Here is a 19,640-nt window from a genome sequence, read left to right as displayed (position 1 = left end):
GAGGTATGGCATCACCTCCTTGCTTTTGTACTCTAATCCTCTACTTATAAACCCAAAGATCTCATAAACCTTCTGAACAACTCCTTCAGCCTGTCTGACCACCATCAGAGAATCCTGTACATGAACCTCAAGATAACCCAGCTCCTGTTCTCCCCTAAAAGTTCTACCATTTGAGCCTGTTTTGTTTCTGTTTCTTCTGTCAAAATGTGTTATCTCACGTTTCTCTCCATTGAAACTCATCTGTCAGATGTCTGCCCATTTGGCCAACTTGTCACTATCCCCCTGAAGTCACTCAGGATCATCCTCAAAATTCACTATTCTCCTGAGCGTAGTATCATCGGTGGAGTATCACCATTGGTGCATGAAAGTGCAATAACAGTTTATAGTCAGTTGATTGGCTAAACAATATGTGTCCATTCCTGATTGGTTTCTTTCATTGTAACAGTCAACTTAATGACATTGCTTCTTACTGAACATCACATTCATTCTTTGACACACCAGTCATTTTATAAGGTAGTTCCATTTGTAACAGCTAGTCCCTATTAGTTTACGAATTCCAAAAATATTATCAAAGTCAAGAATGGCAGCAATGAATAATTGTATACAGCATACCAGACATATTAGTGTCACCTCCTAATGGTTAACTTTAATCTCAAATGGCTCAGATGTTACTGGAACTTTGGGAAAATATCAGTATCCTTTCCCTACAAGAATCAAATGTGCTTCCACAGTAACTGTTGATACCTGAAATAAATTAAAACTCAAAATAGTCACATAAACTGATACAGATATGCCTATTAATTTACATTACAGATCTGAAACATTTTAATGTATAGCTGTGTTTGTTTCAAAAACATTTTCAGTTTAAGTAAGCATTGGCTTGAGCCATAGAACAGCAAATAAAATCATCAACCCTATTTTTGACCTAGCCATGTAGCACTTGCAGAAACTTTGATAATTACGGTCAAACCATAATATAATTAAATTCCTACTTCCTTAATCAAGTCAAAGCTATTTTTAAAAATAATTTAAACGTTATTAAAAAATCCAGTAGTGTTGTCACCATTACTGATGCTTATTTTTTTTAAAACTCCAGACTTTATCAAATTGAATTTAAATTCCAATTATGGAATTTTAAATCATTTGACCAAGTTTCCAGATTGCTAATCCAAAAACAGCTATCTTGTTAGCGTGTCTCTGGTTCAAAATCAACCTAGGCAAATGGAATAAGAATCTCCGTAGTCTACTAACTAAAATGGTTTTGTTGAAGAATTCCCATAATTGAATCTTAATTGTGTTAAATTGGCAGCTCACAGTCAAGACATTCATAGCTTGGCTGTTTTTAAAAAGGGAAGAATGTCCCATCAGTGCATTTCTGACGTATTCTGTGGGGAGAACTGATGCTATTTTACTCTGAAGACAGTGAGATTTTATTTGAATTCAGTGTGGCTCATGCTGATGATGAGTGCTAAACCAAGCCTTTTTCTACTTCTATAGAGACAGGCCTCTTCCTTAGTTCATGAACTTTCATCATCTTGAACAAAAATTCTATTTCAAAGCATTTTTCTTGTTTTTAGAAAAGCTCTTCAGGATTTAAAGATCAGGTTCAGTGACATATATACTAGTAAGATTATTTTAGGAGTTGTGGATTGGATTATGTGATGAGTAAATTTCTGCTTATTGTCTGAGCTCTGTGTTATACATTTGTGCATTGGTTTGTTTCAGATGCGTAATCAGCAACAAGAGGAAGAGAAAAACAGTAAATGGGTTAGCCAAGAGCGACAGAAAACATTGGACAGGCTCCGTAACTTTAAACAGGTGAGGAGAGCATGAGCATAAAGAAGTATTTGACTGTATTGCACTCTTCTCTCAAGCATCTTTAATTTCTGGTTTTTAATATGGCAACACAACTAATAGTGTTGGTAATTGTGAAGTTCTTATTCTGTATAACATATGTTCTTCACACACAATTGTTCATCTAGGGTAAAGAAGGAAAGGAGACTACTTCCATTGACTGACTGACTTTGACTTTGATTGCAGTGGTATCACTGTGCATATCACATCCCACACAGTATATTTTGTTTGTTCTTTCATGGTGTGTGCGCCTCATTAACATTCATTGTCCACCCCTAATTGCAGTTGAGAAGATGATAGTTGCCTCCTTAAGCCAAACCTGAAATGTGTGATTGGATGAGTAAAGATTATATTTATTGGAATTTAGAAGGATAAGAGGGGATCTCACAGAAACCTATAGAATTTTAACAGGACTGGACGGTATAAGCACAAAAAACATGTTCCCAATGACCAGGGAATCTAGAAACAAGCATCACCATTTAAGGATATGGAATTTAACATTGAGATGAGGAGATATTTCTTCACCCTGAAAGTGGTGAGACAATGGAATTCTCTAGCACAGAAAGTAGTTGAGATCGAGATATTGAAATGTTTTCAAAAAGAAGATTAATATTATTCTTTTAGGCTAAAGGAATCAAAGGGTATGGGGAAAAAATCAGGAACATGTACTGAATTGGATGATCAGCTATGATCATATTGAATGGCAGAGCAGGGCTGAATGGCCTATACCTGCTCCTATTTTCCATGTTGCTGTGAATTTCTGTATTCCTTCTGTAGTTACACTCTCAGTTTGTTAGGAAAGGATTCCAGGATTTTTGCCTAGTGACAGTGGAAAAAAAAGGGCAGTTATGGTTTTAAGTCAGGATTGTATGTGGCTAGGTGCAGGTCTTGTAGGTGGTAATGTTTCAGTGTGTCTTCTGCCCTTCTGTTATTGGATGATGGAGGTTGCAGGTTTAACGATGTTGTCAATGAGGCCTAGCAGTTTTCTGAAGTGTATCTTATTAATGAATTGAGCAGTCATGGTGAGGTGAACATTTAAGGTAGTGGATGGATTCCGAACAAGCAGGTAGCTTTGTCCTCAATCATGTCAAGCATTTTGGTGTTTGAGCTACGCTTTTACATGTGATCGGTAAGTAGTCTGACTTGCACCTTTCAAATGGTGGAAGGAGTTTGGAAGTCAGAAGGTGAGTTACTCAGTACATTTTGTAATTCAGGTTTCTTGATGCCACATTTGGTCAAATACTGCCTTGATATCAAAGCCATTATTCTCCCTTCACTTTGGAGTTCAACACTGTTAAGTTTGAACCAAAGTATAATGAGCTCAGAGGCCCAGGAAAACTCAAACTGAGCATTAGTGAGCAAGTTATTGCTCTGTAAATGCACTTCTATATGACTGTTGACTCCACCTTCCATCACTTTCAGATGAGGTGGTGGTGTATCACAGAGCTAGTCATCCAGGGTACCAGACTGTTATTTTGGGAACATGGCAAATGGTGAAATTTGAATTCAACAAAGATCTGAAATTAAAAAGCTAGTCTAGTGGAGACTATATTGCCCATCTGGCTTATTGATATCCTTTAGGGAAGCAAATCTGCAATCCTTACCTGGTCTGGCGTACATGTGACTCCAGATGCAGTGCAATGTGGTTGACTCTTAAATGTCTTCTCAAATGACTGAGCAAGATTCTTTGTTCAAGAGCATTCAGCAATAAGTGCTGGTTTTGCTCATCCACTCCCATTTAATAAGCAAATTTAAAAAAAAACTTTACTGATGATTAAGAGTATGATGTTATGTCATTTGTGATTGCTGGATTAGTAATTTTCTGCATTAAGTAGATGCCAGTATTGTAGCTGATTTGCTAAGTGTATGGCTAGTCTGAAGCACAGGTCATCAGTATTGTTGTTAGAACGTTGTTGCTGATGTGAATATTGAGTTACAAGTGATTAGAATGGATGGCTTTGAGGTATGTAGGGAAGAGGTGAGGGAATACTGGAAAGGGTGAAAATAGATAAGTCCCCTGGGCCTGATGGCATTTATCCTAGGATCCTCTGGGAAGCTAGGGAGGAGATAGCGGAGCCATTGGCCTTGATTTTTATGTCGTTGTCTACAGGAATAGTGCCAGAAGACTGGAGGATAGTGAATGTGGTCCCCTTGTTCAAGAAGGGGAGTAGGGACAGCCCTAGTAACTAAAGGCCAGTGAGTCTCACTTCTGTTGTGGGCAACGTCTTAGAGAGAATTGTAAGGGATAGGATTTATGAACATCTGGATAGGAATAATGTGATCAAGGATAGTCAGCATGGTTTTGTGAAGGGCAGGTTGTGCCTCACGAACCTTATTGAGTTCTTTGAGAAGGTGACCAAGGAAGTGGACGAGGGTAAAGCAGTAGATGTGGTGTATATGGATTTTAGCAAGGCGTTCGATAAGGTACCCCATGGTAGGCTACTGCAAAAATTATGGAGGTATGGCATTGAGGGTGCATTAGAGGTTTGGATTAGGAATTGGCTGGCTGGAAGGAGACAGAGGATAGTAGTTGATGGTAAAGGTTCATCTTGGAGTGCAGTTACTAGCGGTGTTCCACAAGGATCTGTTTTGGGACCGTTGCTGTTTGTCATTTTTATAAGTGACCTGGAGGAGGGGCTTGAAGGCTGGGTGAGCAAGTTTGCGGATGATACGAAAGTCGGTGGAGTGGTGGACAGCGAAGAAGGATGTGGCAGGTTACAGCGGGATATAGATAAGCTGCAGAGCTGGGCAGAAAGGTGGCAAATGGAGTTCAATGTAGCTAAGTGTGAAGTCATTCACTTTGGTAGGAGTAACAAGAAGATGGATTACTGGGCTAATGGTAGGCTACTTGGTAGTGTGGATGAGCAGAGGGATCTTGGTGTCCATGTACACAGATCTCTGAAAGTTGCCACCCAGGTAAATAGTGCTGTGAAGAAGGCATATGGCGTACTGGGCTTTATTGGTAGAGGAATTGAGTTCCGGAGTCCTGAGGTCATGTTGCAGTTGTATAAGACCCTGGTGCGGCCTTATCTGGAGTATTGTGTACAGTTTTAGGCGCCATACTATAGGAAGGATGTGGAGGCACTGGAACAGGTGCAGAGGAGGTTTACCAGGATGTTGCCTGGCATGGTAGGAAGATCGTATGAGGAAAGGCTGAGGCACTTGGGGCTGTTCTCATTGGAGAAAAGAAGGTTTTGGGGAGATTCGATAGAGGTGTACAAGATGATTAGGGGTTTAGATAAGGTTGACAGTGTGAACCTTTTTCCGCGTATGGAGTCAGCTGTTACTAGGGGACACAGCTTTAAATTAAAGGGTGGTAGGTATAGGACTGATGTTAGGGGTAGATTCTTTACTCAGCGGGTTGTGAGTTCATGGAATGCCCTGCCAGTATCAGTGGTGGACTCTCCCTCTTTATGGTCATTCAAGCGGGCATTGGATAAGCATATGGAGGTTATTGGGCTAGTGTAGGTTAGGTAGGCTTCGGTCGGCGCAACATCGAGGGCCGAAGGGCCTGTACTGCGCTGTATTTTTCTATGTTCTGAGCCTTCATTGCTTGTTCAGTTTGCGACTAATTTTGGGTCCCAGGTTTCTGCCATAGGTCCTCATGTGGCTGACAAATTCATTGTTGACCCAGATATATTCATGCACATTGAGCTTGACATCCACAAAGTAGTGGCATCTGGTGTGCAGATTTCTTGCTTTCTATGCTGCTACTTTCCCTCATCACTAAGGCATTGTCATGCAACTCATGATGTAACTTCAAGGGCAGATTGCTGCCATTTTGAGTAGTTGATAGCATGCTCTTCCCAGTTATTAATGTCTGTCCTGTCTGGCTTCATGGAAAACTTCAGTCTGTCTTTGAAGTGTTTTTTTTACACCTTTCCCTGGAACATTGACTGACTGTTTGTTTGTTTTAAAGTTGAGAAAACAACACTTTGCAAGGAAGATGCTTATGAAGCATCTCAACACCCAAAGTTAATTTTGTCAGGGTTTTGCCTGAAGATTCAAGGAGCTGGCCTGAAGAATGAGACTAGCTTTTGATTGGCATTCTTTCTGTTGAATCTGGGGATGTGGCACAGATATTCCTATTGGATTGCCCAAGCACTGTGTCACTGACGCAGTCTATGTTTCACTACAGTGCAGGAGTGTGGTGATGACAGCTGCCTTATTCATGAGGATATTTGTGGACACTCTCAGTCCTTTTGTTAGAACATAGAACATAGAACATAGAACAATACAGCACAGAACAGGCCCTTCGACCCACGATGTTGTGCCGAACTTCTATCCTAGATTAAGCACCCATCCATGTACCTATCCAAATGCCGCTTAAAGGTCGCCAATGAATCTGACTCTACCACTCCCTCGGGCAGCGCATTCCATGCCCCCACCACTCTCTGGGTAAAGAACCCACCCCTGACATCTCCCCTATACCTTCCACCCTTCACCTTAAATTTATGTCCCCTTGTAACACTCTGTTGTACCCGGGGAAAAAGTTTCTGACTGTCTACTCTATCTATTCCGCTGATCATCTTATAAACCTCTATCAAGTCACCCCTCATCCTTCGCCGTTCCAACGAGAAAAGGCCGAGAACTCTCAACCTGTTGTTGAGAGATTCCCATTGTATTCTATAGAAGGCTTAGTTGACACCCTGGTCCAGTGTTGAATCTTCTCTTAAATGGTGACCTTTTATATCTGTAATCTTTGCTGTATCTCTCTTGAAATAGACAGGCAAAGGCTATGTGACTCTCATTATTTATTGCCTCCCTCATACCATTAAGTCACAGAATGATTGCAGCACATTCTTCTGAGGGAGGGTCAATCTTCAAAGGTCATTGTCCATGTTGCACCAATGAAGGTAGGAAACCTTGAAAGCATATTCTTAGGAGCTATGAGTGAGGTTAAAAAGGACCTAAAAAACTGCATAATCTCCAAATTTCTCTTGAGTGCCAAGTCCTAGTTACCATAGGATTGAAAACGTGGATTGCAGATTAGTGTAGGAAGGATGACATCTTACTTCTGAGGAATTGGAACCTAATTTTGGGGTAGGTTGAAGCCTGTAGGAGATTTTCAGATTGCAGTGTAGCAGGACCCAGGTCTAACATCTCTGTGGGGAAATTTGCTGCTGCACTTGCGAAGCAGTTCAGCTAGGTTAACAGTGGGATGGGAGCCTCAGAAATTTCAGATTGGAGGAAAGCAAAACTGCTAACAGAAAATGAAAAATTAGTAAGTGAAATTATAAACCAGACAATCTGAAGGCCATTAGGAAACAAGATCAGAATGTGGAATGCTATTAAAAAGACAATGTTTAGGAAATTCTATGGATCATTTGAAGATATCCATAGAGGTAAATGTGTGACATGTAATTGCTATTACAGAGACTCTGTTAAAGGGTGACCAAAGTTGGGAAATGAATATTCGATTATACTTTTTATTGAAGATGAATGCACAAAAAGGGCATTCTCAATTTTTACAGAGCACTAGGTTGGATGTAGATCAGATGTTTTACCTGTAGGGTGAGTCTATAACCAATGGTCATTGTCTCAGAATAACGGGTAAACCATTTAAGACTGAGGTGGGAAAGTGTTTGATCACTCAGAATAGTGAATCTTTGGAATTCTCTATCCAAAAAAGGGGAGAAGCTCAATTATTGGGCATGTTTGCGACTGAAATCATTTCTGAATAGATAAAGGTCAAGTCACCATAGCCCTCTAGGACCATAAGGCTGCTTTCTCATTGGAGAGAGATGACTGGTGATGGTTTAATCTGGAGTCGCCATGCCTCAGATATGCAGAAAGGTTGTAAAGAAGATTTATTCATGGTAAACTTAACCATTATGGGAGTTGAACCAACACTGATGGCATCACTCTGCATTGCAAATGAGCTGTCCAGCCAACTGTGGTAACCGATTGAGTACTAATGTCATTGGAATGTGGGGACAGTGCAAGCAAGTTGCATTGAGGTAGATGATTAGCCATGATGTAATTGGAGTCTGCATGCAGGCTACATAGTTTACTGCTGTTCTTATGGTCCTATATATTCATGTCTTCACATGATATCACTGATCTTCTCATCCTCACCCTCACCAAAAAAAAGCCCCACTGCAGTCTTGAGAGACATATTGCTCCAATACTGGGGCAATGATGTATATTTGGAGGGAGTACATTAAATTCATTTAATTGTCATGTCCAGAGGAAATTCACTTAATGGGGACATCATTTTTAGAATTAAGCGCATCTTCAGAAATCATATGGTAGGACAGGGTAACTAGGGAAAAATAATGGGGGTTTGTCAAAAGGATACAGCAAATATCATGTGGTATTTTAACCTGCATGTAGACTGGAAAAAAAATCATATGATCAAAAGTAGTCTAGAGGAAAGAATCATTGAATGTTTTCAGGGCAGTTTCTTAGACCTACATGCTATAGCACCAACCAGAGAGAAATCTATACTATATCTAATTTGACCAGTGAGAGGAGATTAATGACTGAGCTCATAGTGAAAGTGCCCCTGGGTAATAGCAACCATAATGTGATTGAAATTTATGTACAGTTTAAGGGATTAGAGAAGTATGTCCAAGATGGTTATTTTGCATGTAAACAAGGGCGTGAACAGAACTAGTGAAAGTAAATTGGCGATTTGGGTTAAGGCATAAATCAATAGAGATGCAATGGCAAACGTCTGAAGGAATATTCCAGAAAAGATACACATTCCAACAGATATGAATAGTTATAAGTGACGGACCGGCCATCATGATTAACTGAACATGTCAAAGATAGTATCAAATTCAAAGAAGACCTAATTCAGCAAAGATGGGTGACAGGTTAGAAGATTGGATAGAATATTTTTAAAAAGCAAAAAATGACTAATAGATGAATAAGAAGGGACAAAAGAGTATAAGAGAAAGCTAAGCAAACATATAAAAACAGGTAGGAAAAGTTTCTACAGACCTTTAAAATGGAAAAGTTAACAAAGTAGGTGTTGTTCATGTGGAAAATGAATTGTAATGGAGGAGTAAAGAGATGGCAGGCGAATTAAACCGATATTTTGCGTCTGTCTTCACTAGAGAGAATACAAGTAGTATCCTGGAAAAAGCCATAAATCAGAAATTGAAACGGTGAGAGAAATTCCAAAATTACAATTACCAGGGAAGTACTACTGAGTAAATTGTTGGAACTAAGAGTTGACAAGTCCCCAGGTTTGGGAGGATTTAATCCTAGAGTTTCAAAAGAAGTAACCAGTAGATCGTTGATATTAGTTCATTTTACAAAAATGATGGATTCAGGAAGGTTAATTTACACTCGCTAAGGAAGTCCTTTATTCAAAAAGGGAGGGTGGCAGAAAACAGGGAATTGTAGGCTAGTTAGCTTAACATCTTTCAAATGGAAAATGATAGAAGCTATTATTAAAAATTATAGTTTAAAGGATATAACTTTGATAAGTTCAAGGTAATCAGACAGAGTCAACAGGGTTTTGTCAAAGAAGTAACCTGTGTTGTAGATCAAGCAGAGCTAGTGGATGTATTTAAATTTCCACAAGGCATTTGATAAGGTTACCACATCAAATATCATTGCTGGAAATAAAAGCTCACGGTGTAGGGGATAACGTATTGTCCTGTACAGAAGATTGGCTTGCTAATAGTGAGCAGATAGTAGGAGTAAGTGGGCCTTTCAGGTCGTCAGAATATCACCAGTAGTGTGCCACAGGAGTTGGTGCTGGGACATCAACTGTTTAGAATTTATATGAATATTTTGGATGAAGGGATCAAAAGTATGACAGCAAAATTTGCTAATGATAGAAAGGTAGGTAGGAAAGTGAATTGCGAAGAGGGCATAAGGAGTTCACAAAGGGATCCAGATAGGCAAGGATCTGGCAAATGGAGTGCAATATGGAAAAGTGTGAAATTGTCCACTTTGGTAGGAAGAATAAAGAAATGTTATCTAAATGATGAGTGATTGCAGAGCTGTAAGGTGTAGTGAGATGTGGATGTCTTAGTCCATGAATCACAGAAGGTTAGTGTGCAAGGGGCAGCAAGTAATTAAGAAAGCAGAATGTTATATTTCATCGTGACGAAAATTGAATGCAAGAGTAGGGGGGCATACGTTTCAGCTGTACAGGTCATTGGTGTGGCCACAACTGGAGTACTGTGTCCAGTACTGGTCACCACACGTACAAAATTATGTTAATGCATTGAAAGCAGTTATGAGAAGTTTTGCTCGACTAACACCTGGAATTATTGGATTGCCTTATGAGGAAAAGTTAGATATACTAGGCCTAAATCCACTGGAATGTAAAAGGTGACATAAATGAAACATTTAACATCCTGAGGGGACTTGACCAGATGGATGTTGAAAGAATGATTCCCCTTGTGGGGAAAGTTTAGAATTAGGGTTCATAGTTTAAAAGGGGTTGCCCATATAAAACTGGAATGAGAAAACATTTTTTATGAGAGTTAAGAATCTTTGGAATTCCCCTCCCCAAAAGGCAGTGGATGCAGAATCTTTAAATATTTTTACTGCAGTGGTAGATAGATTCTTAATTACCAAAGAGATGAAAGGTTTTTGGGGATATTCAGGAATGTAGAGTTCAGGTTAAAATCAGCAGCCATGTTCTTATTGAATGGTGAATTAGGCTTGAAGGGCTGAGTAGCCCAGTCTAGTTCCTTGCTCGTTGTAGAAAATACAGCAAAAATCTTAATTTACTGCAAGCTTTCAAGAGAAATCTCGACTTGATATCATAGAAGATAAACTTGTATGTATAGAAATAAGACCGAACACTTTGGGATTGTATTGTCCAGTTACTGTGGTCTTTTGGAACCTAATCACTTTCAGCATTGGAAATGAAATTCCCAGAGTTTTCCTAAATGATCTACAGGTGTTTTTTATATTTTTGCCTCGAGATATTGTGTGACATGATTAAGAGAGGGTATGGGGTGCGCTTTCCAACTTGTCTATTCCTATATTCTGTGAATGCTGCAAACATGAAATAAAGCATAAAATGTTGGAATACTCAGCAAGTCAGGTGGCACTATACAAAAAGAGTAGTAATTGTTCTGGCAAATTGTCCTACCTCAGTCACTACCAAAAAAAGCTAACTTAATTGGGGTAGCATGGTGGCTCAGTGGTTAGCACTGCTGCCTCACAGCACCAAGAACCCGGGTTCGATTCCAGCCTCAGGCAACTGTCTGTGTGGAGTTTGCACATTCTCCCTGTGTCTGTTTCCTCCTGGTGTTCTGGTTTCCTCCCACAATCCAAAAATGTGCAGGTTAGGTGAATTGACCATGCTAAATTGCCCATAGTGTGGGGTGCATTGGTCAGGGGTAAATATGGAGGGTGGGTCACTCTTTGGGGGGGGTCATTGTGGGCTTGTTGAGCCAAAGAGCCTGTTTCCATACTGTAGGGAATCTAATCTAAAATCTAAACTTGATATCCGTTGCTGTTCATGACGTTACTGCGATTGCTGTTTTTGTCACCTTGCAGTTGACAAAATTCACTTACTTAGCGACAGTGACTCCATTGTTTCTAGAGCACTTTTTGAAAATCTGAGAGATATAATAAAGGGTTTGTGAATTCAGTTTTATTACATTGAAGATGCTTGAAAATACAAGTTATTCTCTAGTTTCATGGCACACGAAATTACTGGTTTCTCTTTTCATTCATCATTCAGAGGTACCCTGGGCAAGTTGTACTTAAATCCACAAGACTCCATTTCACAAATGTCAGAAGAAAAGATAATACAAGTCCAGTGGCTTACCTTGGCAAAGACCAAACGCACACTCTTCCAGAAACATTACAAGTACAACAAACAACTGAAGAAGAAACTTCAACTGTAAAGAAGGGAACAAGGTCCACTGGAGCAACAGAATTTAAAAGCGTATTACAAGAAGAGGAATGTTTTTCTTCACAGTCAGGAGATGATGCCACCCCTGAACTACTGCAACCTATTTCACTTCCAAGCCCTTCGACAGAAGAAATCAGTAACATTGATATAGTTCCTCCACCACCACCTCCACCACCTCCTCTACCCCCTCCACCTCCTCCGATGCCAGTTTGTGAAGAATCAGTCAATGTTCAGCAACAAATAGAGAAACCTGTTCAGTCAGGTGACTGCAAAGAAACAGCACAACCTATTAGTTCACCGATACCTCATTTATTTGACAGCAAGCAGCTATTAAATGCTAGAAAAAAATTGAAGAAAACAGCATCAAGTGATGAGCTGAAAAAACAGAGAGGTAATTATTGGCTTTTACAGTTCAAAATGTTAACCACCTGTTTTTATTTTTACTTTGCAATCATCCTCTATTTTAGAATGAATAAATGCTTTCTGAGATTATCGTACTACAGTTGGGTAGCGTATAAGCAGGTAGTTCTTCTATGACACGATGGTTATGTTCTTGTACAGCCCTGCAACATAGGAAACTCGTGCTTTAGAAATAATGTTTAAAGTATTGGCGATGTAATCATGTTACAGCCAGGACACGCTTTAAAAGTTCGCACTTTTCAAAACTGTGACCCCAATTAATCAATCCCATTACAGGTAGTTCTCCTATAAACGCCGTGGTTGCGTTCCAGCGAAACCTCACTTAACACAAAATTGCTCCATAGAAATAGTGGGGCCTATGGGAAAAGTACGGTTAAAGTAGACCAGCAAACAAATCACTCATAGTTGCTCAAAAATCACCCAAACTTCTAATGCAGAGTTTAGCACACCCTGATTGAAGGTTGAAATCATATTTATTAATGAAACAAAAGTAAATTTAACACAGTACATTTTAAAAATGTAAGAATGCTGCTGTATGTACAGTATCTTGCTCAGCAAGCTGCTCTGTCAGCAGCTGACATCGGTGCATGTGCAGAACGGCACGAAGACCAGTGCAGACATTTTGCATGTGCGGAACAGCGCAGACACTTCCGGTGAATACCGGCACATGCGCGAGCAGCACAGACATCGATGCATGTGCAGAACAGCACAAGGACTGGCGCTGACATTGCACATGCGCAGAAATTTTGCGCGGGCATTGTGCATGTGTGGAATGGCATGGAGATGTTATGTGAGCACCAGCGCAGGCGCAGGACGGCACGGACATCGGCACATGCACAGAATGAAGCACATGTACCGATCCCCGCTGGAATCACACTATTACTAATGGAGGTAAGCCTTCTCAAAAATACCGTTCTCTAATTCATCAGTTATAGCCAAATCTCACTGCTGAAACGCGTGTTATCCTAGGACTACCTGAATAGCAAATTCTGCATGTTATAGCAGAACAACCTGTATTACCCAAGTGGCCTGTATACCTTTTGAAAAGTAACAGATTCTGATGAGACTGGGATCATTCTTGTAGCTTGAGACAACATACCATTTAAATGCCTGAATGAATACTAGGTGAACCAAATAAAGTTTAGGAGGAGGATGAGTTATTATCTTTTTCTCTTTTATTGAGATAACGAGAGGTATGCACAGATACTTGGATGATTCTCTATCCCACTGCATTGTATTCTGCTCAGCAAAACCATATAGTTGCATATTTGTTCACTGGATATTGACTGTGTAACAAAAGAAACTGCATTTTCTTCACTCATTGTTTAAAAATGTTTGCTTAGTGAGGATATATGTCAGAAGACATTCATATGATTTTTGGGTGATTGTTTCTCAATGATGTTTCAACTTGATCCTATTGCAGTGAGTTCACCAATGGATGAAGTTCTAGCTTCTCTGAAGCGAGGCAGCTTCCATTTGAGAAAAGTTGACCTGCGTTCTCTGCCTCCATTTCCAAATCAAGATGACAGCAATAATATACTTGCACAAATTAGGAAAGGCGTAAAGTTGAAGAAGGTTCGGAAAGAAGCCCTGAGAGAATCCTCCATTGATTTGCATGATGCTGATCCTCTAACACGCAGCATCCATGAAGCTTTACGGAGAATTAAAGAGGCGTCACCAGAATCTGAGGATGATGAGGATGAAGGCTTAACTTACACTGACTGGGAGAGTTAACTCTTACAGACCAAGTTTAAAAGGCCTGTGTGTTCTAAACATAACCTTGTCCTTCCTTCCACTGTGCAATTAATTGTTCGTGGTCCTGTGGCAGAGCTGGTGGTCAATGAGTGGTAGAGAGGTATTTCCCTTGAAGCTGTGCCTAAAATGAAATATTTTAATATCTAAACTAATAAGTATGTATACTAAATAATGTTTAAAATTTCCAAAACCCTCTTCACAAGTTGATGAAAGGTGACATTATGTAAGTTTATTTTGTAATTATGACAGAGTATCACAGTAAATTTTATTCAGATCCCACTTAAGCATAATCAGCATGAAGGTTTAACTGTTACCATCTAATATGTTCATTGAGCATGCTAAAGAAAATATCAGTATAATTGAAAACACTCCACTTTCCTTCTGTACAAATAAGGGAGAGTACAATTTGACCTTAAAACATGGCCTGACTGTAAATTTATTCTCAGTCTCCCTCTACCAAAGGAGTTTTCATCAAAGTCTTAGAAAAAGATTTCTGTACACCCAGCAAAATTTTGGAAGGTGAGAGTCCAGATGCCTTAATAAATGGACACAAAGTATACATGCAAGTTAGTTTTAGCTGTTTGTTCTGCAAATTGGAGTCTTTCATCTTGTGCACTGTAAAGTTACACATTTTTGCTTTCGTGTATTTTACTTTATACCCCTAGGTTGACCTTTGCAAAAGTATATTTGAGTAGTTTACCATTTGTCATTAGTTTACTGTGGTTGGTACTTTAAAATTGTAGAAATTAATAAAATGGGCCAAAAGGGGTAGCAGATAAAATGATTTACTGCAAATTAATAGTTTTTACAGAAATTAAAGTTATATAAAATTACATCGCAAATTGATTTTAAAAGCAATTTATACAGAAAAGTCATGTAAATTAATTCAAATAAGTTGTAGGCTGACTAACGTAGGTTTGTTTAAATCATCTGTATGTGCATGAACAGATTGCCTTATGTATGCCTGAAAAATATTTTTGAGGAGTTTCGGTTGAGTCAATTCAATGGTGAAAAAAATTCAGATAATTCCCAACTTTCTAAAGCTTGGTCTTGCTTGGCAACTGCATCTTGATTTATGGTTTTCTTTATGACTTTCAAAATTGGCCATGTCTTTTGCTGTGTGCCTCAGTCCTTCACTAGGCTTCTAGTTTATACAACAAAAAGCATGGCTTTGAAACATTCAGTCGTGTGGCTGGAGACAAAAGTGCACTATGTGGATATTTTAAATGCAGAATTCTGGTTCCTACTGTGTGCTAAATTTTGTTACAGAGGAAGAATGCACTTAATTTGTACCTAGTAAAGCACTACGCCTTGTGTTCAATTGAGTGCTGACCTACAGTATCAGTTTCCTTGATATATGTTTAATTATCTAAAAGTTTACTCAGAGGGCTCCTTACTGATACTCCTCTTGTGGGTGTAAACCATTTATTTGAGGACTGAAGCTTTAGTCAGATCCCATATGGATGGAGCAAAATGTAGGTGTGACCAAAAAGAGGAAAGTGTAAAATGGTTAAGATAGAATAATTCCGCTATAATCAGTGAACATCAGCATTGCATTAAGTGCAGAAAATCTTAGAGAATGAGCTTTTGTATAGCCCTAATTTAAATGACATTGAATTAAATCATTTCAGAAAATGTGTGAAAATATGTGAGGAGAATTTAGATTCAATAGGAATTGCTGGTCTATAATGTAGGTTTTAAGTAACACTGAGATTTGTATTTATTTTATTTATTACATATGTATACCGTAGACTGTAGAACTACTTTGTTGTCAAGGAAGGAAAACTGGGATCAATGTTGGGTAAATCGAATTCTGATCAGTTAAAATTAGTTTTTTTTCCTCTGATTTAGATTATCTGGGAGTTTTGATATAGACGTTTACATACCAATAGTGGACAATAAACCATGATGTATGAAGAAGAAGAATCTCTGACTTTCCAAATAAACTACTGCAGATGTGGTTTCAAATAGAATTCTTATGTTTTGTAAAAAGGGCATGATTTCAAATTATCTCTGGTTATACATGGAAGTAAAATATTGAAAACAGTGTGTTTATAAATAATTATCAGTTAAATTAGTATGAACAACCAACTAGGGAGGAAGAAATAACCACAATCTTGTCAGGGCATTGAACAGAGTTGCAATGAATTGTGAATCCAAACAAAGTAAATGTTGTGCCACATTGTATACTTTTAATGCACTGATTAAAGACATCCCAGACTAAAAATGAAGAAAACGTAACAATTTCTGAAATGTGGATATAAAAGTATCAGTTGCTTTGCTATTAATTTTATCTCTAAAGATAAGTTGTAGCTTCTTACAAGTTTTTAATTTATACTTTGAGTTCGGCATTAGTACTAAGAACGCATTTCGAGTTTGTTTTATAGTTTCAGTGTTTGTATACGCAAGAATCATTTGATCATTTAGCATAAAACTGACATAGCTATTTATTTTCACAAGCATTCTGTATGTTTAAGAAATACATTGCTTGTTAAATCAGGTTTCATTTTATTCATGACAAAACCAATTTAAATTATTAGCTCTTAATATGTATTTTAAAATACTCGACATGTTAAACTGTTCCTGACACTACTGTCTTTTTAAAAATTTATATCTATAGATTTAAGCCCCTGTCTAGTTTCAGCCAGGGTTATCCTATTTCTAAAAGCAAATTGACTGACTTCAGAGATGGTTGACGAATACTGTGCATAGGATTATTTCCATAAGGATAAGATCTTTCTTTACCAAAAATACATTTGAAAATGCCCATTTAGCAGTTTCAACATAAAAGCAACTTTATAGAAAGTTGCTTTGCTTATTCTGTCAACGTGAATCATTATATAGCTTTTTTTTGCATGCTTTGTAATACTATCCTAGATTTAGTAGAAGAGTTTGTGCAATTATCTTGGGTTTAAAATTTATGAAATTACATTCAAACTTGGGACTTTGAGAATACTGACGGCTTACAAACACCGCTTGGGACAGTTCAAGACGGGAAAGGAAAGCTATTAATTTAACTTCCATAATAAAGCCTGGATCATGCATTAAATCATTTGAAATGTGTATCTGGCGTAAATTCAGACTTAACCATAATGACTGCATAATTTGGTTTCTCGTAATATTAACTTTGCAATTGTTAGGTTTTAGTTACAGGTACTTATGCAGTTTTAAGCATTTTGAAGTTTTGCAGTGGTGTGGTTCACTTGCGTGATACTTTCCAGTACAGTATTCATTTGTATTAGTTTAAATTAAGCGAGCTTTTCTTGCACCTCCATTGTCCAGCACAAAATAGGTTTTGAGGAAGGGTTATTGGTCCTGAAATGTTAACTTTGATTTCTCTTCACAGATGCTGCCAGATAAGTTGAGCTTTGCCAGCAGCTTCTGTTTTTATTTCTGATTTACAGCATATGCAGTTCTTTCAATGCTTATGACATAGCTTGGGTTTGACTGACATTTTTAATAGTTACAATTTATTTGTTTGGTTAGTAATTACTTGCATGTGTTCTAATCCTTTAGTTTATTTCTGTCAATTAACCAAAGTGCTGCACGTTAACTACATGCAAGAATTGGATTGCAGTAGTAATCTGTGGGTTTGTGTAAGAGGGCAAAATTAACTGCAGAGAGATGAGGCTTAAATAAACCTTATCACTATTTGATTAATATTTTGTTTATGCTAGTGCTTATTTTTCCATTAATGACTGTGTTCCATCTGAGCTTTAATTTTTAAAACTCCCACAATTCGGTTAAATCTTTGTATATATTTCATTTCTGTTTCCTGTTTTGAAATGCCATGTAAAGCAAATTTCAAACTGGATAAAACTAAGTGAACTCAAATAGTTTTAATAAGTAAAATTCCAAACATTAAACTGATCATTTCCTAGAAAAATAAAGTTGATTAACCAAAGAGAATATGCAAATGCTGAACAAAGACCGCAATCTTTTTAGTTCACCTTCTGATAGTTGGGTGATAGTATGATAATAAAATTGATAACTAATCATAGCAGTAGATCTCTAACAGTTATCTGAGACAGACAAACTTATGATGATGAGAACACCTGGTTGGAGAACTTTGGAAACCATGGGCCCAAAGTTACCGGTTAATCTATATTCAACACTTATCCTGTCATTTCTCAAGTTTGTCAATACAATTCCAACATATTTTCTTAAGGAAATCTAGCTAATTTGCATTTGAGTACATAATTTCTAATTCCTTCTGTCATCAGCATAAGGAGCCTGTACTCTAACCATATTTTTTGTCAAGATGTAGTTTTCTGCAGTGTCCTTTTCAAAATACCCCTTTTAAGTGGAGACAGTGTTCTGGTCAAGATTGAATAAAACTCAGGGTATTGGGTTCTCTCAGTGTTGTTCCCTCACTTTTTTAAAATCATAGTTTCTTGCAAACTATTCAGGCTGTTTAAACCTGCTTCCTAATCTGTTAACTGTCAAGTACGGTTACTAGTTGAAGCTTTTTTTTGTAAATTCACTAAATGCAGCCTTCCTTAGATAAACGTATGATAACACTTCAATAAAAATGTCCCATGTCTGAAAATGTTAATAAATTGGGGGATATATCGCTGGCTTCGAAGAAGCTTGTTTCTATCTTTGTGTATGTGATTTGATCAATGATATGAATTGGCTTATTATTCAAACATGGTAAACATTGAATGTTCCACTTCAACCAGCAATAATTTATCATTATAACCATAAAAAGAACAAATTTAGATTATCTGAACCAAAGTTACAAATATGGCCCCATATCTTGTATGATGGGCTAATTCATTATTTTTCAGTGTAAAACAATAATTGCATAGAGGAAAGGGATGCAAATTGGCAGAAAAAAAAGACACTCTTATCATTTGTTCAATGGTATTTAACAGATTCCTTTTTAAAACCTACAACTTATCATTTAAAAACAATCTTTGGCATTTAGTAAATGTGAAATAGAAACAGATTTAGTATTTATAGTAATGGCTGTACGACATTAAAATTGAGTCTCAATTAAATCATATGAATTATATTCCATGTGTGGCATAACCATAAAACATCGAAGCAGAAGTAGGCTATTCAATTAAATAATGGCTGATTTGATGATCATCAGCTCCACTTTCCTGCTTTATCCTCCTAATCGTTGATTCTTTTACTGATTACTATTTTGTCTGTCTCAGTCTTGAACGTACGTAATGATCTTGCCCCGACAACCTCCTGTGGTAAAGAATTCCACAGATTCATTGCCTTAGAGAGAAAAATTCCTATTTTGCTGCTTCCACTTGCTGCCTGTCATAGGTCAGCATGTTGCAGTTATAATTTGATATCAGTGTACACCTGGATGAGTGATGCTGAGTTTTTTTTATCAGATGTTGGTTTAATGTTTTTGCTTTGGGCTGTACTTTTAAATAAATTTGGAAAGGAGAAATGCTTCCTTTAAACATTGTGTGTATTTTGTGTCGGTGAAATAATGACAGAGCAGTTAAGAGACATAAAGAACCTTCACTGCAACAAAGGATTAAGTTATGAAGAACATCTGTAAAAACATGGGCTTTTTAGCCTTGGAGAAAGAATTGAGCTAAGAGGCAGCCTCTTAAGCTTTGAAATTATGTATATATATTTGGGTTAGTAGAAAGGGGCACAGGTTCAAGCTGGCAAGAAACAATTTTAGGCATGTTACTTGTTTAAACGAAGAATAATCACTATCTGAAGAATTGGGTACGTTTTGGCGCCGATCATTTGGCCCTGCCGTTTTGGCGCTGTGAGCTGTTTTGGTGCCAATTCAGAA

At 37.9% G+C, this 19,640-nt stretch overlaps 1 protein-coding gene across 1 annotated transcript in view; it reads left to right on the top strand.

Moving 5' to 3' along the window:
- jmy (junction mediating and regulatory protein, p53 cofactor) overlaps nt 1-19,293 on the top strand; it is a 116,644-nt gene extending 97,351 nt beyond the window's left edge. Inside the window, exons 8-10 of the mRNA XM_072596183.1 lie at nt 1,726-1,818; nt 11,519-12,083; nt 13,536-19,293. Coding sequence (XP_072452284.1) covers nt 1,726-1,818; nt 11,519-12,083; nt 13,536-13,846 — 969 coding nt within the window. The 3' untranslated portion in view covers nt 13,847-19,293. The remainder of the gene's footprint in view (nt 1-1,725; nt 1,819-11,518; nt 12,084-13,535) is intronic.
- Nucleotides 19,294-19,640: the final 347 nt, after the last annotated feature.

This window comes from Chiloscyllium punctatum, chromosome 2 (genome assembly GCF_047496795.1).
Source record: "Chiloscyllium punctatum isolate Juve2018m chromosome 2, sChiPun1.3, whole genome shotgun sequence".
NCBI classification, from domain to species: Eukaryota; Metazoa; Chordata; class Chondrichthyes; order Orectolobiformes; family Hemiscylliidae; genus Chiloscyllium; species Chiloscyllium punctatum.
Note: the sequence above shows the minus strand (reverse complement) of the source record. Positions and strands in the feature narration are given on the sequence as shown.